Source organism: Melanotaenia boesemani, chromosome 6 (assembly GCF_017639745.1).
Source record: "Melanotaenia boesemani isolate fMelBoe1 chromosome 6, fMelBoe1.pri, whole genome shotgun sequence".
In the NCBI taxonomy this organism is placed as follows: Eukaryota; Metazoa; Chordata; class Actinopteri; order Atheriniformes; family Melanotaeniidae; genus Melanotaenia; species Melanotaenia boesemani.
Genome location: NC_055687.1, coordinates 135,773 through 158,014, shown reverse-complemented (window position 1 = coordinate 158,014; position 22,242 = coordinate 135,773). Strand labels below are relative to the sequence as shown.

The following is a 22,242-nucleotide window of genomic DNA, read 5'->3' as shown; positions in this document are numbered from 1 at the left end:
GATGATATCAAACATCTGCTCACACCTGTTCAGTGTAGAAAGATTCTTCACTCCTTGAAAGGAGGTGAGATTACAATTGAGCTGCAACAATTAATAACAAAATTAATCAGCAATCATTCAAGCATAATATTGTAAATAAAAAGTCCAAATTCTCTGTTTTTAGATGGCAGTTTTTGTCATCACAGATTTATGACTTCATAATGTCAGAGCATATTAAACAGTTTTCCTGCAAATTTGTTTATTTGGTTAATGTATTTGTGAGTTTAATGTCAATCTTTTCCATGTAATAACTGACAGCTTAATCAAAAATAACTACTTGCAGACTTATATCTTAAGACGGGGTTACACAGAAAATCTGTGGACTTAATCTTGTAGTATGAAAATGGTCACAACCTTTTTTGTGCTTTTACCCCTACGTGTGTCATGCAGGTCCTGCCAATCCCCAGCTGAGTCCTTTATCGCCACTGCCAGTTGCCTCTTCCAGCACATGCCCCATATCACCCATCAGTCCCATCTCTGCTTGGGTGGACAGTTTTGAGGTGCCATGGAACAAAGTGAGGCTGACTCTTAGAAGAGCATTAGATACTGGTGAGAGGCCAGCTCCGGAGGACCGCAGACACTTTATGAGAGTCACCGTTGATGCGATGAGAGAGCATTCCTTGAACCCTACTCGCAGAGAGTGTGTGGTCGTGGCAAAAGCTATAACTCAAAAATATCCAAATAGTTTTTTAGACAAAAATGAAGAGGGGGAGCTAATTGGATGTGGGTATTTCAGTATTATAAATCAGCTCAAGACTAGAGTAGAATATTTGAATCGAGGCAACACTCTTTCCCGTCTGAGGAAGCCCAAACGCACCCAGAGAGATGAGGATGATGATGACCAGCCAGCAGTAGCTACATGCACAAGAGTTGACAGTTATGGGTGTGTTCGTTGGCAGCCAGAGGACTTTCCAGAAGGGGAAACATCTGCATCATTAGAGGAAAAGAAGCTTGAGATGTTGGATATATTCCGCCGAGAGGGACTCAAGGGTGCTGAGAGAGGAAGGGTAGAAGACCTAATGGCAATCACTTATGCCAAACGGTGGGAATACATCAACGCAAATCCTTCCCCAAGCATTCTGGACGTGGGTAAAGAGTGGCCATTTCTCTTTTCACAGAAGTTTTTATTGTCACACTTCACCACTCTCACCAATGTTGACCTATACACAAGACTGAATGAAGAATTGGACAAAAAGGGTAAAAGACTCCTGGATTTCTTCAGTTGTCAGATTACAAGGTGGAGAAAGGAAGTAAGAGCTGTTCTGAAGGAACACAAAGAAGGACCGAGAAGGACCTGATGGCCTAGCAGCGATGCTTGAGATGTTGGCACACTTCAAAGAGCAAGAGGAGTCACTTTTTCTCCTTGCTGATGTAAGCTCCTTATTACTTAAATCTTTTATTTACAGTTTTCTACAATTAAATGTCTCATTTACTGCAGCAGAAATAATTTTCAATGATTAGAGTGAAACATTTTACACGCCCCAAACTTTATTTCAGGTTGGCAAGCCTCCAATGGCATCTTGTGCTTGGGTTCAAGTAAATGCAGGTTTGCATCTGGCCACCCTGTCTTCCACGTTGTTTGTACTCTGGTTTGCTAATAGTTTGATGCAACGTGTTTCAGGGCACATATATTGATTGAAGGCACCTTTTATGTTATGGTTTCTGAGCACTTTTTCATTGACCTCACCTCACGTCATAACCCACACGGTCCAAGCTTGTATCTCAATTCTTTTGTAGTGCATGCTGGGTACAGTCACAGAGTGCACAATATTTTAAGAGTTGCTATTGCCTTCTCACTTAAAACACGTAGAAAACTAACTATTCTCACATAGAAAATTGATACAGTCTGTCACAAGTTTAGTGTGGTACTTATTTTTTTTATTTTTCAGTGGGTGTAAGCATTCACGAACCATTACAGCGATAAAATATGACACATTCCTTCCTTATCACCAAATTTCAAAACAGCTTTTTGTTTCCCTTATGTCACTCCGCTGCTAATCGCTCTCCACTGGCTTCCAGTTGCAGCGCATCAGATTCAAAGCTCTGCTTCTGGCTTACAAAACAATAACCCAAACGGCTCCGGTCTACCTCCACTCCTTAATCCAGAGCTACACTCCCTCTCCACAGTTACGCTCTGCCAGTAAAAGACGCCTAGTGCTCCCACCACAAGGTGGCGCCACATCAGTAGCTAGACTCTTCTCCTCTGTTGTTCCACGGTGGTGGAACCATCTACCAAACTCCGTCCGATCCGCAGAGTCCTTATCCACTTTTAAAAGCAAGCTAAAGACTCAGTTGTTTAAGGAGCATTTCCACATTTAGCTTAACTCTTCTACTCAGAATGAGGTAGAAAGATTTGTCCAGATCTTTGGTTAAAACAAGTACTGAAGAAGCTGCTGCACTTATGACCAAGATGATGTTGTGGGATGAAATTGTGATCTTGTATTTAAATAAAATGACTTAAAAAAAAAAAAATTATATGCACTACCTCTAGCACTACATGACAGCACCTGGTCCACCTGGACTCCAGCAGTCTGACTACAACTTAATTATGACGTCCCATCTTGTTTGAATTCATGCTTGTGTTGTTCTTCCTCTCAAATGTAAGTCGCTTTGGATAAAAGCGTCTGCTAAATGACTGTAGAATAGAATAGAATAGAATATACTGTCTAGTTTGTTTCAACTAACGATTTTCCTCCTCCTAACCTCTTTGTCGGCACTCATAGGTGACTACCACACCCGCAGACGCAGAGGCCCAACTGTCTCTCCCCATCACACCAAGGATCATCAAGCTTGGTAAGTTTCACATTCAATGTTAACGAAATCATTGAATATAGAAAACACAAGCGAATGAAGTTTAGTTTGGAAACATTAGTGAATGCAGTTTGTGTCGTATCATGTCTCTGTACCACTCTAGATTTCCAGCTTATAATACAGGGACAGCACAGTTGCTTCGTAAAGTAAAGAAAGTTATGAGGGGTACGAAAGCTCTAGTGCATGCATTTTACTTCATACTTCTTAATGCTGCATGTGTATTAATTCAGTAATTAATTAATTGGTTTTGAAAAACCTTTTTTTTGTAAATTTTTCTTATTTTTCTGTCATTGTGATTTTTCCTTTCCTGTTTCTGTCTTCTGAGCAGCCAGTTGCAGCTTTTTTATGTACTGCTGCCTCTATTGGCTGAGTGTCTGCAGATGTGCAGAACACTGTTGCCAATTTAGCAACTTTTCAGAAGCCTTTAGCAACATTTTTCCTAAAAAGTGACTAGTGAAATATCTACTTTTTGGAAAGACTTAAACAACTTTCCTTGAAGTCAGTTGCCAGTGTTTCTCAGTGAATGAGAGCTAATGTGTCTCTGACTGGCTGTGCAGTGGGTGAGACAGAACGTTCAGGTGATCAAATGTTAGCCAGACTTCTGTATACAGTCAACTGGAAATGGATTTTAGTAAGACGTCATTTGCCACTTTTAGGTTATCTTTCACCAACCCAGTTACTGCTCCTATTTGATCTATTTTATGCACTGCTTAGAAGATATGCTCCCTGCCCTGTTTTTACAGTCATTCCTGTGGAGCAAATCATTTATAGAATGTTTTGCTATGAAATATAATTTTTGTAATGACTCTTTACTAAGGAGAGACAATCCTGACTACAAAAAAATGGATGCTGTCGATCGAGGGGAGGGTCGTAATCCCACCTGCTGCTCACCTGGCTGACTTCACCGCTGCCTTGGCAGCCCTCTTCGCCTCTTACTATGTGTTCAACCTAGAGTATCAGGTGGGAGCCAGCACAACACTGGAGTTTGTTCAGAGGTAAATAGTTTGATTGAAAGATAGATTAAAATGTAAAAGCAATTGACATGTGAAACTTTTCAAAATCACCTTCTCCCTTTAAAATATTATTGGTCTTGAGTATCTTAATAGTTGAGGTTTAAGCCTTCTTACAACTTGAAGGCTTTATTAGAGAACAGAAGGGCTGGGCTGTTGGGCTAAGGGCATGTACACACTATATTCCTTTTTTTATAAAACTTTTGGGAGAATTTGAGGGTAGATAGCAGTGGAATATGATTTTCCATGAAAAAAAAAATTCTATCAACAGATGTTTTTTCTCCTTTAAACTGTGCTTAATTTGCATCTTTTCCATGATAACCTCTGAGGGTAAATTTAATTGTTTTAGTGAAAATATGATGTTAGGCACTCTATTTACAGAATATTGATTGGATACCAGACTATTAGGTTTTCCTGAAGAAAATGTGTTTGATTGCCGCATTTCCTGCTGCTACTGTTTAGCGGCCTAGCTTCAGAAAGTCATGCCATGCTTTGTTGATAATTCATTCACATCTAAAGATTGCACTAAAAATTGATGTTAATCGAATCATGCCTTCGAGAGATATGGTCATGTTTTGTTAAAGGCCAGTGCTAGTGGTGCCTTCCTAAAATATGTATTCACTTGCTTGTGAAGAAACTTTACCAAGTTTTATCATATTAAAGAAAACAGAAATGTAGAAATTTCTGTTTACATTGTTACTATAGAGCCCCCTGTCTGCAAAAATGGATCAAATAAACCACACATGTGCATTGTGGCTGTATATTCAACATTTACAAATGATTTACAGCCCATTAAGTTCATCAGGCCACACCTTCACAGCAATCACACGACTAGCAGATCACATAACTCAGTTTGGGTGCAGTCATTTAGCTAGACTTCTCACTAATCGAATTATTCTACTACCTCCTCAACAAGAGTGCTATACATGTTAGTATTTCATCCCAATCTCGGTCTACCTGTATTGGCATGATTCAAATAGTTAAAACTAATGACTAAAACTGGACTTAAATATTTTAAATTTTAATGAAGCATGGAACTTAAACTATTAAGGATAAAAGGCATTTTGGTCAAGGAGACCAGGACTAAGACTAAAATTAATGGACGTCAAAATTAAAACTGCACGGCAGATGTTATGCAAATATTTACCCAAAGAGTGATTTATGTCCTGTAAAGAGTTACGATTTGCTAGCCAGTTATTTCTTAATGTGTAGATATTGTCCCACCCCCTAACTCCTATACTCATGTTCATAGGTTTTTGGTCAGGATTAATCCTGACTCCACCAAGTGCAGTGCCAAGGTGCAGATGAGCCGGAAGACGGGGAGAGTGGTGAAGCAGAAGTCTTCATACATGAACCCCAATGTAATCTCCTTCATTAGGGACTTCACTGAGTTCAACTGGCTAACTGACTAGATGCAGGTGAGGTTCTGATAATGGCTTTTGCATTGTAAGTTCAAGATGGTTTATTTAACCCTTGTGCTCTGTTGCAGACAAAAGTGTCCTCTGCAAGTTTTATTTTCTTTATATTTTTGCAGTGGTTGATTTTAGCCATGATATTTACCAAAACTGTTTTTTTTTATACTTATTTTTGAATTTCAAAGACAAAGACTATTCCACTTTCTTACTCTTTTCTACACTCACATGTTTTAGGAAGAGTAATAGGAAGAGTTTTTTTTTTTTTTTTTCCCCCTTTTCTCCTTAAGTCCGGACATTTCATGTCCCAGCTACCACTCCATATTGGTTTGTTTACATGTAACTACCAGAGGTCCTTGCGTTCAGTTTGCTGTAACTTGCTTGGAATGCTATAAAGTCGTAAGTTGTGACTTAAAGGTCCCATATTATACATTTTTTTCAACAACTTCATATGGGTGTCAGAGGTCCAACAACAAAGTGAATTACCCCAAATTCAGCCTTGGTCCTTAATTTCAGCCATTCCAGATGTGGCTCAAGTGAGCTCTACTGAGATGACAGTATCCACTACTAGGGGCAGTGGTTATTTCGCTTATTTCCCTTCATGAGGTCACAAAGGGAAAGATCTCAGCATCACCCATTTGTGCCCACATTTGCTAAAAAGTGGAGAAAGCAAGTGAGAGAAGTGAGAGAATTTTTGGGCCTCATACACAGGCTATGAGGACACATGGCTGTTAGAAAATCTTTAGAAAGTGAATTTTGTATAATATGGGACCTTTTAAAGTTGCAATCTTTGGGCACAAAACCCTGCATGGAATGCGGCATAAGTACCTTCACAAATCCAACATCAACATCTTAGACCCTCCTCACATGTGAGGTGCAATACATTGTAATTGTAATAAATTTAATAGTGTTTTGTTTTTCATTTCAGGGCTAAAACTGGGATTAAGACCTTTATTCAAGTGGCAGGAGAATGAGAGGATTTCTTTCTCTAGGAATTTTTTTTATCATTTCTGTTTTATATGTTTTTTTATTTTACAGTTTTTACAATATACTTTTGTATTGTTTATGCAAATTTTCAGCATTTAACATTATATTGCCATTGTGTTTTCTGTTGATACTTTGAGCTTGTGGACCAGACTGGCATTTTTGTTTTGGATGTCTTGTTAATGATTGCAATATTTAAAAAAAATCATTGTTATATAATTGGTATCTGAAGTACTTGGAAATCTGGTTTTGTAGATAGTGGTGGTTAGTCTGAAAAGTTTGGTAGCCTGTTTTATCATGTTGCTGTTCACCAAATGTCTTAAAAATAAAAATAATTGCAAATAATCTTGTTTTCTGCAGCTAATTGAAATATTTTAGAATATGAGTGATTCTAGTAATGATGGCTAATATTAAATTACAATGATACAGTATTTAATCTGTAGTGAGGAACTGAATACAGTAATTACAGTTAACAGTACTGTATTCCCATAAACAGTACCATAAAAAGAACAGTGCTTAACTGTTTATATTGGTGCAGTAAATAAAGCAGTACTGTGAATGTAATAAAAATGACAGTATTTAATTGATATTTCCTCTACAGTCCATACTGTAAATGCAACTAAAAACACAGTGTTTAATTGCTTATTCATTTAACAGTGCTCTTAAAAAATACTGTAAATGGATCTACAGTACCTTTCCTGTAAAAAGTATTTACAGTAATTACCTGGCTAATTGTTGCCAAGTAGTCACTGTGAATTTTACGGTAAATTTGTTACAGTGTGTAGGGTAGTGACAGGAATGTACCAGTAGATGGCACCCTTGTACTGTATATCTCCCCCAGAAAGAATTAGCTTTTGTGCTGTTTGTCCTTTCAGGGACACCGTAGCTCAAAATTCTTAGAGTGGGTTACAGGAGTAATAAAAAAAAAGAAAAATAAACAAATAATAATAAATAATAAATAAAGAGAAAATATAAAAGAAATAAAACAAACATAAATTAACAAACGTAAAATAAAGTTATCTATAAATTAAAGGCATGAGCAGGGTGTTTGAAGATAAACAAATAGGGAAGATTTAAAGCACTGACTAGAGGCAACTGATCTAAGAGAAAGTGGGAGATTATTCCAGTCATGGGGGTCTCTATACTGAAATGACCGACGAGCAATAACTTTTAAGGATTCTAGGAACAAAAAAATATGGGTATTGAGAGTGTCTTAGTGAATATGAAGTAGTACATGGGACTAAAAAGTCCTTCGGGTAAGAGGGACATTTGAAATACACACATTTAAATATAAAAAGAAACCAGTGATAGAGCCTTCTAGAGTTTAGAGAAAGCCAACTTAAACAGTTATACATAAGACAATGGTGAGTTCTAAAAGGACACTTCAAAATAAATCTACACAATGAATTAAAAAGTACATTGATGGGCTGCAAAACAGTATCAGTTGTAATCATGTAAACAATGTCTCCATAATCAATAATTGGTAATATTAATTGAGAAACTAACCTTTTTCTAACTTGAAAGGAGAAACAATCAATTGCACGGTACAATGAGCCCAAGCAAGCCTGGCTTTTCTTCATTATACTGTCAATATGAGGCTGAAATGAAAGCTCCATCCATCCATCCATCCATCCATCCATCCATCCATCCATCCATCCCTCCATTTTCTGCCGCTTATCCGGAGTCTGGTTGCGGGGGCAGCTGCCGAAGCAGGGAAACCCAGACTTCCCTCTCCCCGGCCACATTCACCAGCTCATCCGGAGGGATCCTGAGGCGTTCTCAGGCCAGCCAAGAGATGTAGTCTGTCCAGCGTGTCCTGGGTCTTCCCCAGGGCGTCTGGTTCCTCTCGATGTGGAGGAGCAGCGATTCTACTCTGAGCCCCTCCCGGATCAACGAGCTTTCACCCTATCTCTAAGGGAGAGCCCGGCCACCCTGCAGAGAAAACTCATTTCAGCTGCTTGTATTCGCAATCTTGTTCTTTCGGTCACTACCCACAGCTCAGCTTCTTCTTCACCACGACAGACTGATGCAGAGTCCGCATCACTGCAGATGCCGCACCGATCCGCCTGTTGATCTCCCGCTCCATCCTACCCTCACTCGTGAACAAAACCCCCGAGATACATGAACTCCTGCATGTGGGGCAGGACCCTATTGCAGACCTGGAGAGAGCACTCCACCCTTTTCCAACTGAGGACCATGGTCTCGGACTTGGAGGTGCTGATTCTCATCCCAGCTGCTTCACACTCGACTGTGAATCGCTTCAGTGAGAGCTGAAGATCGCGGCCCGATGAACCCAATAGAACCACATCATCCGCAAAGAGCAGAGACCCAATACTGAGGCCAACGAAACGGATCCCCTCAACACCTCGGCTGCACTTAGAAATTCTGTCCATAAAAGTTATGAACAGAATCTGTGACAAAGGGCAGCCTTGGCGGAGTCCAACCCGCACTGGAAACGGCAATGTGGACCAAGCTCTGGCACCGGTCGTACAGGGACCGGACAGCTCATACAAGCGGGTCTGGCACCCCATACTCCTGGAGTACCCCCCAAAGTCCCTGGGGCACACGGTCAAATACCTTCTCCATGTCCACAAAGCATATGTAGGTTCGTTGGGAAAACTCCCATGCCCCCTCCAAGACCCTGAAGAGGGTGTAGAGCTGGTCCACTGTTCCACGACCGGGACGAAAACCACACTGCTCCTCCTCAATCCGAGGTTCAACTCTCTGACCGACCCTCCTCTCCAGCACCCCTGACTAGAACTTACTGGGGAGGCTGAGGAGTGTGATCCCCCTGTAGTTGGAGCACACCCTCCGGTCCCCCTTTTTGAAGAGGGGGACCACCACCCCAGTCTGCCAGTCCAGGGGAACTGTCCCTGATGTCCACGCGATGCTGCAGAGTCAGCCAAAACAGCATCTAGAGCCCTAAGGAACTCTGGGTGGACTTCATCCACCCCTGGGGCCTTGCCACTGAGGAACTTTTTAACCACCTCAGCGACCTCAGCCCCAGAGATGGGAGAGCCAGTACCAGCCACCCCAGACTCTGCTTCCTCATTGGGAGAGGTGTTCGTGGGATTGAGAAGGTCTTCGAAGTATTCCCTCCACCTCCTCACAACGTCCTGAGTCGAGGTCATCAGCCCCCCATCCCCACTGTTCACAGTGTTGACGGAGCACTGCTTTCCCCTCCTGAGCTGCCGATGGTGGACCAGAATCTCCTCAAAGCCATCCGGAAGTCATTCTCCATGGCCTCTCCAAACTCCTCCCATGCCCGAGTTTTTGCTTTAGCAACCACCAAAGCTGTGCTCCGCTTAGCCTGCCGATACCCATCAGCTGTCTCTGGAGTCCCACAGGCCAAAAAGGCCCGATAGGACTCCTTCTTCAGCTTGACGGCATCCCTTACTGCTGGTGTCCACTAATGAGTTCGGGGGTTACCACCACGACAGGCACCAACAACTTTACAGCCACATCTGCGGCTGGCCGCCTCGACAATAGAGGCACAGAACAATTCTTTCTGACAGGGGACTCTGCCAGACGTTCCCAGCAGACCCTCACAACACGCTTGGGTCTGCCAGGCCTGACCGGCATCCTCCCCCAACTCACCACCAGGTGGTGATCAGTTGACAGCTCCGCCCCTCTCTTCACACGAGTGTCCAGAAGATGCAGTCCCAAGTCCGACGACACAACTATAAAGTCGGTCATTGAACTGCGGCCTAGAGTGTCCTGGGGCCAAAGGCACATGTGAGCACTCTTATGTCTTAACAATGTGTTCGTTATGGACAGTCTATGACGAGCGCAGAAGTCCAACAACAAAACACCACTGGGATTCAGATCAGGGGGTTCATTCCTCCCAATCACACCCCTGCAGGTCTCACTGTCATTGCCCACGTGAGCATTGAAGTCCCCCAGCAGAATGAGGGAGTCCCCGGAAGGAGTGCTCTCCAACACCCCCTCCAAGGACTCCAAAAAGGGTGGGTCCTCTGAACTGCTATTTGGTGCATAAGCACAAACAACAGTCAGGAACTGTCCCCCTACCCAAAGGCGGGAGGCTATCCTTTCGTCCACCAGGGTAAATCCCAATGTACAGGTGCCAAGTCGGGGGCCAATGAGCATGCTCACACCTGCTCGGCGCCTCTCACCGGGAGCAACTCCAAAATGGAAGAGGGTCCAGCCCCTCTCAAGGACAGTGGTTCCAGAGCCCAAGCCGTGCGTCAAGGTGAGTCCAACTATATCTAGCCGGAACCGTTCAACCTCACGCACCAGCTCAGGTTCCTTCCCTGCCAGAGAGGTGACATTCCACATCCCTAGAGCTTCTGCAGCTGAGGACCAGACCGCCAGGGTCCCCGCTTTTGGCAGCCACCCAGCTCACACTGCACCCAACCCCTATGGCCCCTCCTGCAGGTGGTGAGCCCATGGGAGGGGAGACCCATGTCACCCTTTCAGGCTGAGCCTGACCAGGCCCCATGGGGAAAGGCCTGGCCACCAGACGCTCGCCTCTATGCCCCACCTCCAGGCCTGGCTCCAGAGTGGGGCCCCAGTAACCCACGTCCGGGCAAGGGAAACCTTGGTCCTTGCCTTATCCTTATCATAGGGGTGATTTGAGCCCCACTTCATCTGGTCCCTCCCCTAGACACCTGTTTGCCATGGGTGACCCTACCAGGGGCATGAGCCCCCGACAACATAGCCACTAGGATCATCAGGACGCATAAACCCCTCCACCACGATAAGGTGGTGACTCAGGGAGGAGGCAAACTGCTGTATTGCCATGTTTTAATCCAGCCGCAAATTATTTGTCAATTATAGATACCAAATGCCATGCTGCAAAAAATACTTTTGGAAGGTGACCAAGCAATATTGGTTTACGTTACAGTCATTGGGTTTACATAGCGACCTATACTGGTAGTGTTTGTAACGGCAATTGAGAAAGCCAGTGTATGGTAATTTTATAACGGTGAATAAAATTGAATGAGACAAGGTTTTTGCAATTATATATAAAAAAAGAAACCAAATTCTGGTCTTTTTATTAAGTAAAAGAAAAGCCTGTTTGACTCATTTAGTGTTTGCACTTTTGAACTCAAAATAATGAAACAGGTTATATTTGGCTATTTAGCCTTTTATTGTTTGTTTACACATGAATAGGGACAATTGAACAACTGAATAATACTATTTGGTTTACCAGTTTTTGTGGTTGTTGCCCTCTAGAGCTATATTAGTTTCACATTATGTTCAAACACATGCACTCCACCACATAAGTAAAAACATGTCTTATGGATGATGGAAAGCACTTTCCTCTTTCATGAGTAAATATGTGTTAAAAGTTTATATTTGTGGTAAAATGTCCAGGTTTTTACCAATTTGCTTGTCTTACAAGTAAATACTAGCAAGTCCAGTTAATTCAGCCCAGCACAGAAGTTGAAATTTTCCTCTCTTCATGTTTTAGTGACACAAAACAAAACGTCCCAAAGACAAATCTTTAACCCTTATGAAGACCCATGGTTGCGCCCCCTCCTGGTATATTTTGTTGCAGAAAGAAGTATGACAATAAAGGGGCTTGATCTTCAGCCTACATCATGGTTATTGCAATTATTATTTAAGAACAAACTGGAACAGATCTGGAAAGTTATATCAAGAAAAGAATGGCCAGCCTATTATAAACTGCTAGAAGAGAATAGCGCTTGCCGTTTTTCACCGGCAATTATTGTTGTACACCGACATAAACTGCCAGAAGACAGTAGAACTTGTCATTCTTCACCAGTGTGGACAGCGGTATAAGAAATAACGGCAAGCACATGTCTGGACAAAGTAACATCCATCCATCCATTGAAACAGAGTAACTAACTTCACTACATCTACAGGTGTTGAACCATAAACGCCTGAATAACATTTCTGATCACAGCACCACTCTCGTCTTCAGCTGCATCCGTAAAAGCACTTGCAAAGCCAACGGTCTTTGTCCACATACTATCACCTGCATTTGCATGCTGTGTCAGTTTTATACCAAGAGTAAGAGCCACAGAGTAGAGAGAGAAACTGAGAAAAAAAAAGTAAATAAAAAAAGTGTTACTATATAAAAATATATACTATATGAATGGCAAGTGCCATTGAAGGAACGGCAACTAATGGCAAGTGTCATTCCTACGACAACTGCCACTACAGAAACGGCAAGTGCCGTTCTAGTGAGAGTGGCTGGCTGTTTGCCGTTTTTGGACCTCGGCCTCTCTCCAAAAATGGTGTCTTACTGCAGAAGCTTGAGATCCCTCAGACTGACACAGCTGTCTGATGAGGTTTACTCTACCCTCCCTTCCCACTCAGACTTCTCTTTACTGTCTGTTAATGAGGCTACAGAAACACTCTGCTCCTCTCTCGCCTCCTCTCTGGACAAACTCTGTCCTCTGGTGTCAAAACCAGCCAGACAAAACCCTCCCAGTCCATGGCTCACAGAGGTTCTAAGGAATAACAGAGCCGGACTCAGGGCTGCAGAGAGAAAGTGGCTGTGAGGGTGTGGTGTGACAGCCCCCTCACTAAGGTGAATGTGTTCCATATATTGTGACATTGGTTTTTTTTTTTGCTTAAGTTGTAGTTGTGATTTATTTTGGGAAAAGTCACTAACATCTCTCTCTCTGAGGTCTTGCTGGGCGTGACTTCATGGAGTGCACACATGGGGGCAGCCTAAGGACCCAAGCTGCTGGAAATTGTCCAATAATCACCTGATTGGGCTGAACCAGGGAGTCAGAGTAGAGAGGGATGGGAGTGAATGGGGGTTTTGATTAGTTTGTTTTCTGTGAATGTTACTTTAGCTTTTCTGTTATGTATTAAGTTTAGTTAGTCACAATGTATGTAGTTTGTAAATAAGTTCAGGGAAGTTATGTTGTAAATAGTAGTTTATTTGTATTTAGAAATAAAAGGGACACCATCTTTTTGTAGAATGGTTTAACCGATAATTATTTAGGGGGGGGGGACAGAGATGTGAGCGGGGTTTGTTTTTTGGTTGTAACTCTGACACTGCTGGATCGATCTGTGATGATGCATGCTGTAAACCACCCGGCTATTGGTGAGCTATGTTGCAATGTAAAGAGAATCACTAACTTCTAGTAAAAAAAAACTCAGAGCTCTAAAAAGTGACTGTGGAGATTCTTTCCATGCATGTGAGATGCTTTACCCTTCGAGACTGCTGATTTTTGTCCTGTTTTGAGGGTTGCATAACATCTACACCCCTACAGTGGCACAAATCAAAAGAGAACATTGACTTGTCTGAGTACCAGCAAAACACTTGAAATTTTCAAATCCAGTCTACAGGCTGCCAAGATAACCTTTTATCAGAACAAGATCCGCAATGCTCCCAACACACGACATGTTCATGGTGTTTAACTCTCTTCTATCTCCACCACCTGCTCAGCCTCCCACTGTGCTGACTGCAGAAATGTTTGCTTCCTACTTCACTGAAAAGGTCGCTACCATCAGAAACCAATTCACTGAGCCGGACCAACTCAGCCTTACCAAACCAGCTACTGGTGCCTCACTCTGCTCCTTCCGCTCTCTAAATGAGGACCAAGTCTCTAAACTTCTAGTCAACTCAAAACCCACGACCTGTCCTCTTGATCCTATTCCCTCTGACATCCTGCAGAGCATTTTACTTACAATCAAACCTGCAGTAACCCATATTATCACCTCCTCTCTTAAATCCGGTGTCTTTCCCTCTGCCTTCAAGCAAGCTTGGCTTACCCGCTGCTGAAGAAACCCACACTCAACCCAGCCCAGGTTGGAAACTACCGGCTGGTCTCACTGCTTCCATTCATGTCTAAACTACTAGAGCGTGCCGTCTTCAGTCAGGTCTCACAGTTCCTCCAAGACAACAACCTGTTAGATCCATATCAGTCTGGCTATAGGCAAGGCCGCTCTACTGAAACTGCTCTCCTGTCAGTTACTGATTCCCTACGGGTTGCCAGATCCGCTGGTCAATCCTCAGTCCTTATACTGCTGGACCTGTCTGCTGTCTTTGACACGGTCAAATACATCATATACTGTTCTCCACACTCTCGGAGCTTGGCATCTCAGGATCTGTCCTCTTGTTTTACGTCCTACCTCACAGGAAGATCCTTCAGGATATCTTGGCGAGGCGGCGTATCCAAATCACATGACCTGACAACAGGGGTGCCTCAGGGCTTGGTGCTTGGCCCTCTTTCTTTTCACTATACACCTCCTCACTCGGTGCATCGTTAACTCTCATGGTTTCTCCTACCACTGCTATGCAGATGACACTTAGCTTTTTCTTTCTTTACCACCTGACGACACAACATCTCAATGTGAATATCAGCATGTTGCTGATATCTCCACATGGATGAAGGATCGCCACCTTCAGCTAAATCTGTCCAAGACCGAGCTTATTGTCTTTCCAGCCAATCCTTCCTTACAGCCACAGATAAGCGTGCAGCTTGACTCCATCACGCTTGTGCCTACGTCTTCTACCAGGAATCTTGGTGTCATGGTAGACAACCAGCTGACCTTTAAGTACCATGTTGCCTTGGTTGCTCGGTCTTGCCGATTTGCTCTCTACAACATCAGGAGGATCAGACTCTACCTTACTGAACACACGACCCAGCTCCTGGTCCAGGCTCTGGTCATTTCACGCATTGACTACTGCAACTCCTTACTGGCTGGCCTGCCTGCATGCTCAGTTAAACCTCTGCAGATGATCCAGAACGCAGCAGCATGTCTGGTCTTCAACCAGCCCAAAAGAGCTCATGTCACTCCGCTGCTAATCGCTCTCCACTGGCTGATGCAGCGCATCAGATTCAAAGCTCTGCTTCTGGCTTACAAAACAATAACCCAAACAGCTCCGGTCTACCTCCACTCCTTAATCCAGAGCTACACTCCCTCTCCACAGTTACGCTCTGCCAGTGAAAGACGCCTAGTGCTCCCACCACAAGGTGGCGCCACATCAGTAGCTAGACTCTTCTCCTCTGTTGTTCCCCGGTGGTGAAACCATCTACCAAACTCCGTCCGATCTGCAGAGTCCTTATCCACTTTTAAAAGCAAGTTAAAGACTCAGTTGTTTAAGGAGCATTTCCACACTTAGCTTAACTCTTCTACTCAGAATGAGTTAGAAAGATTTGTCCAGCTCTTTGGCTCAACCAAGTACTGAAGAAGCTGCGTGGACTTACGCCCAAGATGATATTTGATGACATCACGATTTGTATTTAAACAAAATGACTTACAAAAAAACTAATATATACATATATATATATATATATATATATATATATATATATACTGTGTATATATATACACACACTGCCCTAGCACTACATGACAGCACCTGGTCCACCTGGACTCCAGCAGTCTGACTACAACTTAATGATGACGTCCATCTTGTTTGAATTCTTGCTTGTGTTGTTCTTCCTCTCAAATGTAAGTCGCTTTGAATAAAAGCGTCTGCTAAATGACTGTAGAATAGAATAGAATAGAAAAGAATAGAATAGAAAATAAACATATTTAAACATATATTGAAACCAATGGCACCATCGTCAGACTGTAAATAATTAAGTTTTTCATATAGAGTACAATGATGAATTCTATAGGGACATTTTAAGATCTGCAGAGGGTATTAAATAAGATATTTAATGGTTTAAGATATATGTCATATGTATTTTGATAAATTATGTCAGCATAATCAATAATAGCTAATATTAGCTGAGAGACAATTTTCTTTTTTATTTTTACTTGAGCAGAACCTCCAGAGAGCAACCTGGAGGCCACAGGAACAGAATCTCTGGATGCGGCCAGGAGGTACAGGCATCAGATGCTGAATAGCTGGAGCAGACCTGGAAACTGACATGAGACGGTGAAGAGCGGGAGCAGACCTGGAAACTGGCGTGGGCCCTGGAGACATGAACCATGAAGCCGGCGTCAACCTTGGGGACGTGGACAGTGGAGCTGGTGGTAAACTTGGAGACGTGAGCCTGGAAGCTGGTGGAGACTTTGGAGACAAGAGGCTTGGAGCCGGCAGAGACACTGGGTATGAAGTCAGGGGCTGAAGCTCTGTCAAAGCGAGGAGGTGCACCAACCAAGCCTCTTCCATCAGCTCAGCCAAGTACAGACAAGAGAAAAGATTTAGTCTAGTGTCAAGCTGTGTGACCAGGTCTACAGCGACACGCAGCCTATCCTTGGGCCCAGGGTACACAGCAAGAGTGTCCAGATAGGCTTTAATTTGCAAGACACTTGCAAGGGATTGCAAGGTTGTCCACTTGTTGTCCCTTAACATTTTTTTTTTCCAATAAATGGAACTTTCCCTAGTCGGCAAACTCCATCCAAGATTCCAGTATACCATTACCTCAGTTTCTGAACTACTTAAAGCTGTTAATTCTTTTATTCTGCTGTCACTGGCCTTTTCTGAATACATTGCATTCTCACCTGTTACACCTATATTTGTTTCATTATCATAGTAACAGGTTTTTACACTGACCAGATTGACCAGTAAACCCTGAGTTCTCGCAGGTTTATTACAACAGTCAAACTGCAGAGGTGTTTGTTGCAGCAGCTCAGTCTGAACCTCAGCTGGCCCTGCAGTGTGTTCTGAATCATAAAAAAAACACCAACACTGAACCAGAACTTCCAATTTATTAAAAACAGGAAGTCACAGCTGACAGCACACACACTTGGTCAGCTGCTTCAGTGTGTGTTGATGCTCTGCTGCTGGCAGCGGCTGATCAGCGTGGTGACGAGTTTTTGCAGAACCTCAGCCCTCATCTTGCTGATCTCCAGAACCTCATCGTGGTTCACCTTCTCCTCTCGACTGTAGTCCAGACTCACCTGCATGACACAGCCACAATGAGACAGACAAGTAACCTAAGTCACACATTTCCACCAACACTGAGGACATTTGGACCACTGACCATGTTGGTGATGAGGGACAGACCGAGAACTCTGAGTCCACAATGTTTGGCCACGGTCACCTCAGGAACCATACTCATACCTGAAGACCCAAAGAAAGAAGAAGTGAAAGAGGGTCCAAGGGTCCAACAAGTCTGATTCTTACTCATTCAAGACATCATTACTTCTGAAAAAACTGGTATAAAATCTAAACCTGAATCAAAACCTGTTGAAATAAACTCCAGGATGAAGTCTAAACCTCTTGGCATTCCTCCTTCCAACCCAAAACAAAGTGGAATTTTATGTGACGTGATCAAAACATCCATCAGTCTTTCTCTGGCTCCATCTGTCCCCCTGTCTTACCCACAGAGTCACACCCCAGGACCAGCAGCATTCTGGCCTCGGCGATGGTCTCAAAGTTGGGTCCGCTCACCATACAGTAGACCCCTTCTCTGATAAAATCACTGCAGCCCAGTTCAGAACCAACGTCCAGAACCAGACCCCTCAGGTCCTTACTGTAGGCATCTGACATGCAGGGGAACCGGATCCCAAAGCTGGAGACAGACATTTATTAAAAATATCCATATCTGTCCTCCCTTACTCCCCTATCCTCCCCATTTGACTGCACCTCCTCCACCTCCCCATCCCCCTGTCTTACCGCTCATCATTGGGTCCACATAGTGGATGTTGTCCAGCAAATCCTGGCAGGTTGATGTGGTCTTTGATGATCATGATGTCTCCAACCTTAAAGTCCGGACAGATCCCTCCAGAGGCATTTGTCACCAGCATTGACTCCACCCCCATCAACTTAAAGATCCTCACAGGGAAGGTCACCTAGGACAGGTGGACAGACACCTGTTGTTAACATTTGTTCATGTAGACCCTGTCTCAGTGCGGTCACAGAAAGACCCCCAGAGATTCAGTTCAAAGACAAACCAATACTAGCTCTCCAAGTCGTCCTCCATGTTTCATAACATGTGACCACCTCGCTCCATCCCACCCTGAATCTTTAGTTCAGCTCATCAAACGTCTTTCAGAGCAGCTCTAAGATTTTCATTTGATCTTTTTATCTTGGAGATATCAGGGTTTTTCTATTCATACAGTAATCATAGGATGTTTTAATATAGCTGATATGTTTCGGTTGTCACCTGCAGCCCTCCGCAGGAACGTTCGCTGACGCGTTGCTGATGGATTATCAGCTGTTTTCCAGAGGCGTCGCCGTCCCAGCAAATCTGTCAGATCCACTGGGATGGCCATGCCTCCCACCATGTGGTGGTCTCTGGAGTAGGGAATCCCAGGTGTGTGCTTCCTGATCTAGATTGCGTCCTTTATCCAACATTTCAATTAGTTTACCTCTGATCCGACAACCCTTGTGCTGTCCCAGTCCATGATGTGGTTGTTCCTCCTGCAGGGATTTGATATGACTGATTTTAAATTCTCCTGTTCTGCTTTTCATTCTGTGTTCTAGTGAGTCGTCCAGCTGGTTCCCTCTCACATTCATGTTGATGTTCCTTTCTCCTCGTGTTGAAGGTCCTTCCTGTCTCTCCAAGTAGGTGGTGTTGCAGGATCTGCAGATGTTTCCTATGTTACGCTGCATTTCTTGTCCTGTGTTATTTTGTCTCTGGGATGAACAAGAAGCTGCTGTAGGTTTTACTTCCACGTGGATTCTGTGTTTTTTCATGGTCGTTGTATTGGTTCTGTTCTTCCCCAGATGGATGGTATGGTTACTATGTCTACATTTTTGTTTTCAGTTAGCATGTGTTTTGTCTTTCTTTCTTTTAGTTTCTTTTATTTTCTTTGGACTTGTTGTTTTCCTTTGTTTATGGCCCATATTGAGTAACTTTTCTGTCTTGACTCTTGACAGAGTGAGAGTAGGTGATGAAATCCTCCCATCTATGCTCTTCTTCTGCGGTGATGTTGGCCTGCTCGTATAATGTTATAGTTATTATATAGTTTGTGTGCTGTGGGGTGTTCTGACATCCAGAGGAGGTTTTGGTCCGTGTGAGCTGGTTTCGTGTAAACAGTGCCGATGTCTTTGTGTGATTTTTATGTCCAGAAATGCGATCGTCTTGTTGGTTTCTTCTTCGTGTGTGAATGTGATGTTCCCGGTGTGGTCTATGTTATTTAGATGGTCTGTGAGTTCCTGAGAATGTCCTTATTTTATTTTTTCCAGCATATTCTCCACGTACACTATCTCTTACAAATATTGGGTCTAGGTGGGTGGGTGCTGTGTAAAGGCCTTTTTCACAGCAGTTTGGGGTTTTTGTCCTGATTAATTTGTGAGGAGCTGTAATCTGACTGTTCACCTGACTCACCTGACAGAGGGAGTAACCTTCATACAGGTGGAAGTGACCCTTCATGAAGACACACGGAGTGTCCTCAATCATCCCGAACACCAGACAGCCATCATGACCTGGGACTGGAAGACAGACGATGGATCAGATGTTTTTCTGTATGGTTACCATGGTTACTGTGTTATTCAGCAAATTAAGTTAAACTCTCTCCTGGATTTGGCATTAGCAGCAAGCTGCTGTTTGACCTATTCAGTAACATCATGCTGAGTAAACATGGAGAACATTAGAGGAGTTTCTGGAGGACATTTACAACACAGCAGCGCAAATCCTCCTCCTCCCCCACCAGCAGATAAAGCAGTCTGATGGACGGGGCCAACTCACCTGTGCTAACAGGAAAGTTGGGGATGTCCTGGTACCTAAAGGTCTGCTTGTTGGCAGCTCTGTCAGCCAGCAAACCAAGTCCTGATCCACAGATAACCGCCACCTTCGGACGGTGACTTGTCTGGTTCAGCAGCCATTCAGTGGTCAGTTTGTAGTCCTCAAAGGAGCAGCAGCTGATGAAGAAAATGTGTTTAATCACTCAAAAGAATATCCTGAAAACATGCAAAAAAACATGCTGAGAACACACTGAAAACATGCTGACACAAGAAGCAGAAAATATTTCAGTTTCCTGAAAACAGATCTGATTTTTCTCCACAAATAAATGAGAAACGTTTTTCTTTTTTCATTCAACAGAAGGCCAGAGTTGATGTTTGAACTGAATTTGGTTTTCTTCAGAATTAAAGAGACAAACCAGCAGCTGCTGACGTCCCAGACTCAGATGTCCTACTAAAAGACACTTTATGTTGATGGAAAGTTGACAGTCTGAGGCGTGCTGCGGGTGTCCTACGTCTGACCGGACGAAGACAGAAACTGGTCTGAGGACAGCCTGAGGCGTGCTGCCGGTGTCCTAAAGCCTGACCTGACGACTAAGACGACCGAATAAAGAGGAGGTCTCACCAGGAGTTTCCTTTGGTATGCATCGTTGAGCTGCAGCGACATCAGAAGAAGGTAAAGAAGAGGAAGAAGAGGAGGAGGCAGAGAGTGAGAGTATCCTCTTTTTTGATTGGCTAATTCAGAATCTGTAAACATCCTCAGGGTCACTGACTTCATGGATCTGTGACCTTTGACCTCTGCTGTTTGTTCAGCTCCCAACAGCAGAATCACCTGTCAATAGCTAAAGCAACCCTACGTTGTGTCCTCTCTGCCTCAGACTGGTCAGGGGACACAAAGGTCCAGATCCAGTTCCTTGGCTTCATGAAGAAAAATCTTCTATGTTTCAAAATGGGGGGGGGGGGGGGGTTGGTTTATATCAGGGGTCACCAACCTTTTTAAAACCAAGAGCTACTTCATGGGTACCGAGTCATGTGAAGTGCTACCAGTTTGACACACTCCTCTAAAATAATGAATTGTATATATATATATATATATATATATATGTGTGTGTGTGTGTGTGTGTGTATATATATATATATATATACAGCTGCCACTGACATCTGGTATCTGTTTCTTTTTCAGTGAGAAGACTGGCATTGCTTGCTGTTTACCAGTGTATTGTAATCAGGTGTGTAACTTGACACTGTAACTCTGAGTGAATCTTGCAGATGTGCATCAGTGAAGCGTGTTCTGTGTTTGTTCTTCATGTCAGAAAATACTGATTTACAGAGATAGGTTGAACCAAACAGGCTAGTAACCTTCATAGCTGCTGTGCATACACCACTGTACTTTTCTGTGTCAACAAGGCACTAACAGTTTGGTGCAGTCTGGTAGGCTTTGAGGTGGAGGTCACTTTGCAATGTTACAATTTCAATCTCCACCTGTTCAGCATCCAAGTTGAAAGTTGCACTTAGTTGCTCAGCAATGCATGTTGTATTCACGTTCATAAAAGGATTGTAAATGAATGACACACATGGCTCAAGCTGATCAAGGTCACAAAACCTGCTATCAAACACTTGTAGAAGTTTGCGTAGGACTTCACAGAACTTTTCTGCAACTCTGTCAAATGTCTCAGATGCAGAAGCACCAGCTGCAGAGACAGAAAGTGCAGCACCTTTTTTCTGTATATGCATACAGAAAATGTTCATCTTGGCTTTAAATGCATTTAAACTACTTAACATTTCAGCAACAGTCTTACCGTTGCCTTGCAGCTCACAGTTCAAGTGGTTTAGTTTCCCAGTAATGTCTGTAAAAAATGCAAAGTCAAGTGTCCACTCTGTGTCCTCTAGCAGTGAGGCGTCTTTTTCTTTGAACTGCATGAACTCTTTGATTTCACCCAAAAGTGAGAAAAAACTAAGTAAAACTTGTCCTCTGCTGAGTCATCGGATTTCTGTGTGCAGCAGCAGGTCACCATATTTAGCTGATATCTCCTCCAGTAGCACCTTGAATGTCCAGTGCTGTTTCGCTTTGGAGTGGATGCTGTTCATAATTTTCACAACAGGTGTCATAACATGCTCGAAGTCGATCACTTTTGTACATAACGCCTGCTGGTGAATGATGCAGTGGTAATGTAGAAATTTTGGGAAGTCTGGGTCACCTTTACAGTGAGCAATGAAACCTGTATGTCGGCCAATCATAGCAGGAGCCCCGTCTGTAGTTACCGCTACCAGCTTTTCCAATGGTACCTTTTTCTGCACGAAAAACTCTTTCAGAGCGTTTTAAATGTCAACTCCCCTTGTAGTTGTTTTGAGGGGCAATAGTTTCAGGAGTTCTTCTTTTGTTGAGAAATCTTCAAACGCCATCCGGATGAAGACCAACAGCTGCGCTACTACTGTTGTCACACTGGATGCTAAA

At 43.3% G+C, this 22,242-nt stretch overlaps 1 protein-coding gene across 1 annotated transcript; it reads right to left on the bottom strand.

Annotated features, from left to right (window-relative positions):
• Positions 1–16,848: 16,848 nt before the first annotated feature.
• Positions 16,849–20,517, bottom strand: pnp4b (purine nucleoside phosphorylase 4b). The gene is made up of 7 exons (XM_041987866.1): positions 20,413–20,517; positions 19,795–19,967; positions 19,435–19,538; positions 17,778–17,953; positions 17,483–17,673; positions 17,143–17,222; positions 16,849–17,059 (listed from the first exon to the last, which is right to left on the bottom strand). The coding sequence occupies exons 1-7, from the start codon at positions 20,433–20,435 to the stop codon at positions 16,919–16,921; spliced, it is 888 nt and encodes a 295-aa protein (XP_041843800.1). The 5' UTR covers positions 20,436–20,517; the 3' UTR covers positions 16,849–16,918.
• Between the last annotated feature and the right edge of the window lie 1,725 nt (positions 20,518–22,242).

Bases quoted from the DNA above. Each gene is read 5' to 3' on its own strand.
- pnp4b (XM_041987866.1), bottom strand. From the start codon at position 20,435: ATGCATACCAAAGGAAACTCCTG. The intron at 17,954-19,434 runs GTGAGTCAGGTG...CACCTGTCCTAG, and splicing joins AAGGTTACTCCCTCTGTCAG to GTGACCTTCCCTGTGAGGAT. The intron at 17,060-17,142 runs GTCAGTGGTCCA...TGTGTCATGCAG, and splicing joins TGTCCCTCATCACCAACATG to GTGAGTCTGGACTACAGTCG.